The sequence below is a fragment of the Bombus huntii genome, chromosome 2 (assembly GCF_024542735.1).
Source record: "Bombus huntii isolate Logan2020A chromosome 2, iyBomHunt1.1, whole genome shotgun sequence".
NCBI classification, from domain to species: domain Eukaryota; kingdom Metazoa; phylum Arthropoda; class Insecta; order Hymenoptera; family Apidae; genus Bombus; species Bombus huntii.
In genome coordinates, this window is record NC_066239.1 from 8,777,614 (window position 1) to 8,787,999 (window position 10,386).

Here is a 10,386-nt window from a genome sequence, read left to right on the forward strand (position 1 = left end):
AAAACAATCTAACGCGTTGTTTCGACGATAAACGTTTTAAATCTCCGATAAAGTTGGGCATAATACTTTCAACCTTTCGAATGCTCGGCCGAAACCGATCAGATCCGATTCGATCAGCTTTCGTGCCTCGAAATCCCGACGATTAGCGATCGATATTGTCTTATTGTGTGCACACAATCCGGTTTATAGTCGATTTGTTTGAAAAACGTTTTCGCGCCGTTTTACATAACGCGATAGTGTTGTTAAATATTTGCTCTGTACACATCAACGATATGTTCATCTGTGAAATCCTGATCAGTTCTGTAAACGATAGATGCGGCAAAATATAGATATTTCAAATCGTTTTGTTATTAGTTATTGCATAGTAAAAACTACGTAGTTGCAATGCTTGCGACTTTACCGAGATAGCGTTATGACGTATATTAACAAATCCGTTTCCATGAAACCAATTGCGGTTGTTTATTGGCCGACAAGTAGTATTCTCAAGTATGTTTCAACAAATCAACACATTACGGTACTTCCCGCGCCCCGCTAATCGTAAAAATACATTGTCCATGTTTCTACATACGGTCGGATGAAGTGCCTACACTTATGGCTGACTCGTAAATCGCGAAATCACGGACTAATCGTGTCGTAAATATTCAGAAGGAGAATGGGCAAAGTAATCCGGAAAACATGTACGAGCAGGTAGAATGGGGACTTCGAAGTTGTTAGAAAAAATTACAGTTGGATGAATCATAATTGTTGATATAGAGATATTACAGTAGATGAAACTGCCAATTTGATAATTAATATTTATCATGTAATGTCAAAAATTTTAATTACGTAGGACAGGCTCTGAGGCTCTACAATTGATTACTTCGTATACATAAAATCTTACCTATTTTTTATATAATTACGCAGTAATTATAGCAAAATAAAAACATATGGATACATATTTTATTTCCATTCCTATTTTGATATTTTTGATATTAATTAAATGATACAGACTTTCAAATTTAAAATCACATTCACATGAAATTACTTCAATTACTTTATTAACATTATATACGATCTATCAAATATTCATACGATATCCCTTAACATTAATACGAACGTATAATTTGGAATTATCCTTTTTTTTTTCATTAGGCTACTAGATTCTTTCCACGATTAAAACTGATGAAATTCGGTTGCAAGTTAAATATGATTAAAATCATTCCTTGTACAGGTTGCCAAAATTGTACATAAAATACGATACCTTCATTTGTATAAAAATTCTGCTTTTGAATCATTCAGTGTGACGCTTCACAACCAAAATTAATTATCTACATAAATTACAAAGAGACATGTTACTTAGTTGTTTATAACGTATTATTCAACAAAGCTTATGTGGTACAAACTATAGCCTTAGATAATTCTGATTATAATGAAACGTACTAAATTGTGTCTAATCAACTTTCTTTTTTTCTCAGCCACCACTACGAGTAACTCTGTAGTTATTCTTTTTCTTCACAAATCAAATATAGAACTACAGGATAGTACAATTAATATTGATCGGTAGTATCATCGTTATTAAAAGGATATTTTAATATCGACAACACTTAAATAGCGCACAATATGCATAGGTCGCAAGATAATACATATTACCATCTGTATAGTACCTACACAGGTGTCGTTCGATTAAGAATAATACATTTCATTTGCATAACAGTAATTCTACAGAAAACGCAGTTTAATATGAAAGAAGTATTTTAATTATAGTGTCAGATTGGGGTCACTCGATGCTTAGAGTACAATGAGAGAGCAAGTGTAGCCAGATTTCTGCAATTTTTAATTAGCGTTAATAATAAACGTATAGTGTTAATTGTTTAACATATTTATGTATCGAAAGTCAATGGTACTTTTTGTAAAATTACTAGCTATATCGGTTAAACAAATTGTGTACAGTGTGATATTTGAAAACATTTGGTATTTATAAAAATCATCGCACTGTGTTGAACTGACACATACAATCATAAGAGTTAATAATATTTGTGATTACATGTTAAGAATATATCTTTGTATTCCTTGGTCATTGAAATTTCTCAATTTTTTTTTTAGACACTACCTGGTTTCTCCTTTATAAATACTCTAAGCCATTACGAACTGCTTTCTCCTTGTAATCATTATTTTGGCGGTCTATCTTGATCAGCAAAATATTTTGTCGCATTAGGAAAACGCAAAGGATCCGGAAAATCTGGTGTTCCCAATCTATGCGGATTCAAGCAGTCTCTAATTGCTTGACCAAACGCACGTCTAACTCCAGGATCTACAGCTACAGCAATTGCAGCACCTTCAACTTCTTCAACGCCTGCTCGAGTTACACCTTCTCTCACTAAACGTTCCATAGACGCCGCTATCGCTGAATGATTTGGAGTAGGACTAACTAATAATCGTGGCTTTTGCTGTTCAATAAGCTTACGCCGTTTAGTAGGTAGTGTACCTAAATAAGCATCACTAAGTGTTGCTACACCCCCGTTTGTTATTCCTTGCATTTGTAGTTGGCGTCGTTGTCGTAGACCATCTCGAGCAATTATTGGTACCCAATCCTAAAATGGACAATTTTTTATAACATTGTTTACAATACAAATTCATATACATAGATAGATGTATACATACTGAAGGTAATGCTTCATGACCTGGGAACGTTTCTGGAATTTCTTCTCTATCTTCTGGTAGAGAAGATGCTTCAAATGTTGTTCTTTCTTGTACAGTATCTGTTTCCATGGGCTGGAATCATATCTAATTGTTAGACTTATTTCATTTCCACATTAAAACTGCAGAAGTATGTATGTATGTGTAACTTGCCTCTGTTTCCGATTGTGTTTGCGAAGGTTGATGCGCTGGGGCTGAAGGAACCGATGTTGCTTCGGAAGGTGCATTTTTGTATATTAAAAGCGGGACAATTTCTGAATCTGGAGGTTGTGTAACTCGTAAAGAATAAGTACGGAACTGAGCAATAAATGCATTCAGCACCCACCGACGTACTGTAGGATGAATACTCCCTAACATTTCAGTCTATTTGAAAAATTGAAGATCATTAATTATTAAAGTATGAAAAATATGCAAATTATAATGGATTCAATGAGACATGTAACATACCACAAAACGTGATGCAATTACTTCTAATCCTCCCTGTCCGCCACGAATAGAGTATCGAAGTACAGCACATAATTGCTTACCCATATTATTTACAATATTGAAAATTTCTTGCCCGAATCTAGTATCATCAATATCTAGAAAAAACAAACTTATATTGTCTTATAATTGAGATATAAAATTAAATATTTTACAGAATACATTTTACACAATGCCACATACCATTATTAAATAGATGTTGTAATATATCTTTAATATGACGGCGAAGTAGTGCTTCAACAGTAGCACAAATGTCTACTTGTTGACCGTTTCTAGTATTAGCTTCTTCTTCTGCGTTTAATAAAGACTGGAAATGTGGTCTTAACTGTGATAACAATCGTTCAGTAGCTTGCTCCTGAAGTGTTTCCGGTGCAACGTTTGGGAAAGAGTACTGGAAGAACTCTTGTAATGGTCTTCTAAGATGAGAAATTGGTTCTGACTGACCAATTCGTAATCTTATTAAACCTTCTAATGTCATATTCTGTACCTAAAAAATTATTATATATATATATATATGTCGAGGTTAACATTAGAATTAGGGTTAGGGGCGTGAAACGAATCTTCGTTTGGGTTACACGTTGTCGTTATGCAATAGAGAAGACATTGACTAGTGCAAATACGATTATTATAGAACCGGACAAGTAACCGTGGTAGTTAGGTACTCGAGAAACTAATGACAATGATCCTAGGTTCAATAACGAATCCGCGGTCGACGGGATGATAGATGAACGTACTCACAAAATCTAAGTCGGGCGCGTAATATTCACTGGTCGTAAGGGGTTACTCTTTTTCATCGATGAGATCGCGAGCGGGAATGACTTTCCCGTGCCGATGATGCCACAGAGGAAAACTATATTGGGGTGTGTCTAAGGACACGAGATCATCGGATTCGTCGAGAAAAGCCTTCGTTCAGAAAGTAAGGGAAATTGGCGTTGCTGCTAATTGGTCAATCTCCATACCGGTGGTTAGAAAAAGATGCTAGCCGCCCTCGAGGGAAAGTTGCTAGTGGAAGACGCCGCTCGTTGAAAAATAGGTCTCCCTATTTTCCCGTAGTTGGGACAAAGACTGTTTGTCTGTTTGAAAGACTTTAGTTGACTAAATCTTAAGATTTATAACGGGCCCTCGAGCTAACTGAACATGTACTGCGGAGACGCATCGACATCTGGCAATCATCTTACTCGAAGAATAGGGTCTGCGTGTGGCGAGCCACGGGACAGAGACCGTTGGAATGTTTACTGTCGCGTGTCGCCACGAATATTTCTTTTAAGGAGAGCTATAGAATTACTCCATACCTTTGTTAGACAAAGCGTTCATCCCGTGACCGCGGCTACGTTCGGCGACTGACTGTCGCCTCGAGCCCAAGCTCACTATCACAACTCTCGAACAATTACAATCGGATTGAATAACTACAATTGTTCAATTACAGCTATAGTAGACTCTAGGTTACAATGTTGCGGGATTATCCAAAATTCCAAAGGCTCCGATGTTCTTTCATCTCCGACATACACACACACACACACACACACACACACATAAATTTCACTTACCATCATATATAAATTTCACAAAAATGTTTCTTACCACTAGGACAGATAAATTCACGAGGAAATTTTCTGCAGTTTCTGGGTCTTGAGACGTGAAAAGACTCATTTGGATACCTCTACGTTCTAACAAGTCCGCAAGAGTTAGATCACCCCCAGTAGCATTACCAGTACTAATAGTGAAAAATGATAAGAATTTATGTTTTACTTAACGAATAAATGTCTCAAGTATTCTGCAAGTAATATACACACCTATTTCCAATAATTCCTACGCGAATATTTCCACCAGTACGTATCTGCACCATATTCCCCAGACCTTCGGGTGAGTTAGAATCTAACAGCAAAAATGATGTAGATTTTAATTTAAAACGTGTCAAAAACAATTCAACGAATACTTACTGTTAATATTGACACTGATATTAGCCTGTGGTTGACCAACCCTACCTCCTAAAATTTGTTGCTGTAAGTACATTAACGGATCGTAGATCGCATTTGTTTGTGACGTCGTTGATGCTGTAGTATTTGTAGAGCTGGTATTGCTAGTAGCACTTGAAGTTGTCGCTGTAATATGAAAAAATGATTTTATAGGTTAATAAATAGTTAACAAATAACAATTATTTAATATTTACTTAAATTATATACCTGTTTGTGCCTGGGATGGTGTTTCAGGCGTAGTTTGAGTTCGTGTTGCCTGCGACGTAGAAGTAGCAGTACTAGGAGTTGTAGTCGAGGTGCGACGAACATGATGCGAATTACAAGAAAGGAATGGATCAAAATCAAATGCTTGTCCTATACTCATTCCAACACCTAAAGGATGAGTCTGTTGATGGAATACGTGTGGACGCGACGTACTTCTAGTTTGTGTTGCTGTGGTAGGATGAGTACCAACATTGCTTCTATAATAATATGTAAGGAATATTAAATTCAAATTAGAAGCATAGGTGTATAAATTATTCGTATTATGTAAAAGTAATGATTAACATACCGTGCCTGCGTACTTTGCCCAGCATTTGTGTTCCCACTATCAAGTGATGCAGCAGTTAATTGGCTTGCTGTTAGAGGATTTCGGGTTATAAGTCTTGTGTTAGCTGGACCACCTTGTACCATATGACCAGCAACAGCCTGCATCAAATTTCGTATGAAATCAGGCGGAGGAGCTGAGCCCCAATATGCACCAGTGCTACCATCCATTCTCCCTATAAATTATAAAATAATAAACGAATATAAATGACAATTGAGCTTGAATCATAGTATTAAAACTATTAGTAAGCCCTACCACCATTATTATTGTTGTTGTTGCTATTATTATTATTTTCACCAGCTTGAGGCTGTTCACTTCCAGGTGGAGCATCTATGTTACTTTCAGGACTAACTTCCATTAATACTTCAACATTGTTTGGTAAGTTAAACACTGTTCCTATAACATAATTCTAATTGTTTTATCTAAATAATTTACTTTTTTAGACGCAAGAAAACTTATACATACCAAACGGAGATTGTGTTGAATCTAATTGTGGTTGTTGTTGTTCAGCTTGTTGTTGAGTACTAGATTCCGATTCTTGTTGTTGATTGGCGTCATCAGTATTAGCTTCATTTGTTTCTGCTTGCGTAGGTGTACTTGCAGATTCTGCATTTTCTTCATTACCATTATTATTATTTGCATTACGACCATGTAAACTAATGTGAGCCTGGTAGAAACACGATATAAAATAATTTTATTACACCTGGAACAAAATTTAAATACTATTGTTATTCATCCTCACCTCTACCTGGATTGGTATACCGGGCTGCAAAATAGTTGAATGTTGAATAATAATTGGTCTACATCGTAAGTTCCTGGGCGGTTGTTGACTCATATCAACAATTATGTCACTTAAAGCATGACAGGCATGTGACATATAATGCAAGCATTCGCTTACACCATTCACAAATGTTTGAGTTTCTTCAATGCGTCTTTCCTAAACATAAATGATTTTTTCATTTCAAATTACTCACATTCATATTTATGAACATTATTTACTTACACCTGGATGTAATGAAGGATCATCACGCATAAGTTTACAATAACGTTCTGTATGAGGTCGTAAACGAGATTGTGTATCAATTAATAGGTCCAATAATTCTGCCAATTGTGGAGGTCGTGGAAGTCTAAAAATAATAGATTTATGAATTATGTAATAGAACATCATATTATACATATATAACTATACAGGATCCCTACTGTGGTGATGGTCGTCGATTAGATTGTTCGTCATTATTTGATGTAGAACCTTGTTGTTCAGATTGTGGTTGTTGTGGCTGTTGTGTATCTGCTTGATTCTCCTCATTAGTTTCATTTGCTGGTCTTGATTCAGCATTTTCATCATTGTTTCCTATGTTCATAGTTAACAGTTATATGTAATAATTTATACTCAATCTTTTTATTCTTAATACGTTTTATATACAAACCCCTAAGTAATGTAACGTTGTTTGCACCAACTGCAGATAAGGCAGCTGCTATTGCAGCTGCAGCAGCCTCTGCCAACCGGGCACCACCATTTGTTGCATTTTCATTATTACTGAAAAGGCTAAATAATTTATCAATTTATTTTACTCCTTTCCACAGTAATTACTAAATTTCTTTTTTTTTTTTTACTTACTACTGTTCTGTATCCAACTCTGACTCCTGCATGAGTTGACTAAATGGTGGTCGATTATTTTCAGATGTAGAGAGATTTGCGGAATTAGAGGGGCTCTCGAGTCGATCCATAAGACGATTTGCGCGTTCAAGCATGTGTCTTGCAGCAATTAATCGACCATTAGATAAGCTGTTGCTGAATTGAGGTACTGGCAACCCTTTTAAATGAAATAAAACAACTCTAAGAAAAAATCTCTGTAGAAAAAATATAAGTAAAATAATGAAAAAATCCGAAAATTTTGAAATTATATATTATATCAGACATATATTAGATCTAATACCATGTCCTTCCACAATTTCAGCTGGTACTGACATTGCACCCAAATACATAGCATTACCATGCATTTGAGCACGAGTGAGTCGGTAATGTGTTCTTTGTGGATTTTGCCACATTTGTGATCCATGATTCTGACCTTGACTTTGACCTCCGTCATTTCCACGTTGACCAGGTTGAGGTGGTGCACGTTGTACCAAATGTATAACTTTTCCATTAACATCTAAATTGTAAAATAATTTAAATCAATAATGTCCTTTACTTTATATTTGTAAATGTAATACAAACTTCTTTACCATAATCATTTAATTTTTTCTCATCTTGAAGAACTCTACCGCAATAAATAAGTCTTTGTGAATCTGCTGGTACTGCCACTGTTTCTGCTATATATTCTTTGAAACCTCGAACTGTAATTTGCTATATAAAAAATCTAAGTCATTTTTTCTCTTTTAGTCTTTTGCAACTTTTACTTTAATAACATACAACAACAGTTTATAGTGACAGTTCCAAATCTATTAAGAAATACTGTCTTGATATAATTATACAAAAACATTAAAGTATATTTCATATTAATATTTCACATTCATCAGTATTGTTACATCATGGTTGATATTTCCAATTATTTCTACCAATAGTATAATATTATTTACATTAGGAATATGAGATATATAAAGAAGATATTATAATTTTATGTAGTATTATATTTATATTCATTATACAACAATATTCTTAAATCTAATAATAGATACCGAAGTTATCAAAAATTTGGTATAAGAATTAGAAGATTATAAATCATAAAATATTTACAGAAATAACCTCAAAATAATGTCGCTATAAAATAACAATGACTAGTGAATATTCTAAATGAAAAAAATTCACATCTATAATAATTATTCCTAACGTATAGTATAGAATAATATAAAAATAGAAATATGAGTAAGTACATAAATAATCATGAAGCATGCTATTAAAAGCATTACAATCAACAATAATGTTAATTATAAACATAGAGAATAGAAATTCTTTATATGAAAATGGCAAAAAAATTACTTACATCGTCTTCCAAGGAGAAAGTATGATTTTGTGAATCCAAAGTCTTTACCGTAAGGTCAATCATTGTTAGACTGCTTTAACAGCTACAGTAGAACTGAAATTCGAGAAAATGAACAATAGTATTAGGGCGAAGGTGCGTAATACAGAATCGACTTTTACACTCACGCAGGCACGTAGATACAAGACTGTAAACGACACTTGATTACTACCGAGGAGAAATATTCGATATCTAAAGTACGAAAAAATAGTTAATCCTAATACAAATCGACTCGAAGATATAAAGAAGCTACATAAATAGATTCTAAAACTATGTTCTTATCGTATAATGGTTTTTTTTAATGAACCCACCGATGAAATTTTACAGTAACGATATGACACGATACACGTTATTTTACCCAGAATTCGCTGTAACAGCGACCCCACAAGCGTTGCCAATACATTGGTTCAATTATTCCCTAGATAGAACACGATTCAGAATTGATAAAAATCATATTTCTGCAGTACCTACCTATCTTGATATTCCCCCGATATCTGCTAGATGACACCAGCAAGGTAAATAAACGACAAAATACGAATCAATTACTGGTCTCATCGATTTGAATTAACGTATCATAATTTAACACCAACTTTGATCATAAAATAACTCGTTAGTGAAGAATAATGACAAAAAAGTACATATGTGTTACAAGTTTTGGTACTATATATTAAATTAATACTATATTGTCTAAACAAGGTGTTTATACAAAATATCTTGCGTGTAAGTTATCTGCATTGTACATTTGGTATTTTCTTCTTAAAAATAATAATCTTGTCGATAAATGAAATTACCCCTGACGGTTTTCTTTTATAGATGCTTACATGATTCGATTGATATTCACACATTACACTACAAATACAGAAGAAAAATATTTGAATCTAAACGTTTTATTTCTGCCAGCTCGAAACATAGAGAGGAAGTTGAAAGAAAAAAGAATGGTATTGTCGCAGTAATCATTTACGTCTTACAGAATCTTCCAAATGCATGTTACGAATTCATTTACTTTCGATCGTGTTTGTACCTTAAGGTGTCGCTTTGAGACGCGAGGTCGAAGAATATCGAACATTCGAAACATCTGTATTGATCTGTAACCAGTAACACCGATCTTCTGTATCTTGTCGCAGTCAGATGAAAATAATTCGAGCGTTACCAACGGATACATATCGAAAGCGAGGCATCGCCTCGCCATGGACTTCGCGTGATCCGACACGAAGATGAAAAAGAGAAGCAGAGAAGACTCATGGCAAGCCGATCGCATTATTCAGATTAGGGCATCGACTGAGCCACGCGAGTATGCGAGTACGCGCGTTTCTTTGTATGCGTATACACGTGTACATACTTATATCGGTGGAAGATAATACGGTCGATCGTGCACCACAGAAGAATGTTAATGGTGCTTCAGTTTTGTATGCAGGAAGTGACGGCGCGTCCCGTCTCATACCGTAGCGGGTCCCGGCGCCCCAACGTCCGAGCAGAAAAAGGCACAATAAGACTAATAGAAGTGAAAAACCAAGAGATTCACCCGTTCCCGTGTTGGAGGAAGGAAAGAGAGATGCTCCTTTAAATCCCATCATAAACACACATAGCCAGAGGCTCTCAACATTCCTCAAAAATCGAATATTTACACGAACTATCGTAATTTTCA

The 10,386-nt window shown here is 35.0% G+C and overlaps 1 protein-coding gene across 9 annotated transcripts; it reads right to left on the reverse strand.

Moving 5' to 3' along the window:
- Nucleotides 1-803: 803 nt before the first annotated feature.
- Nucleotides 804-9,183, reverse strand: LOC126875262 (large proline-rich protein BAG6). Of its 9 annotated transcripts, none has more exons than XM_050638153.1 (21): nucleotides 9,053-9,183; nucleotides 8,706-8,798; nucleotides 7,948-8,068; nucleotides 7,791-7,874; nucleotides 7,340-7,535; nucleotides 7,149-7,267; nucleotides 6,922-7,072; nucleotides 6,725-6,848; nucleotides 6,464-6,658; nucleotides 6,187-6,388; nucleotides 5,977-6,117; nucleotides 5,686-5,896; nucleotides 5,343-5,596; nucleotides 5,100-5,261; nucleotides 4,953-5,034; nucleotides 4,741-4,873; nucleotides 3,343-3,646; nucleotides 3,124-3,257; nucleotides 2,830-3,039; nucleotides 2,641-2,751; nucleotides 804-2,570 (listed from the first exon to the last, which is right to left on the reverse strand). In XM_050638153.1, exons 2-21 carry the CDS (start codon nucleotides 8,766-8,768, stop codon nucleotides 2,148-2,150), a joined length of 3,420 nt encoding a protein of 1,139 aa, XP_050494110.1. In that variant the 5' UTR covers nucleotides 8,769-8,798; nucleotides 9,053-9,183; the 3' UTR covers nucleotides 804-2,147. The 9 variants fall into 9 exon arrangements, with proteins under 9 accessions (XP_050494110.1, XP_050494090.1, XP_050494087.1 ...); XM_050638133.1 differs by having other exon boundaries at nucleotides 7,149-7,258; nucleotides 7,659-7,874; XM_050638130.1 differs by having other exon boundaries at nucleotides 6,470-6,658; nucleotides 7,659-7,874.
- Nucleotides 9,184-10,386: the final 1,203 nt, after the last annotated feature.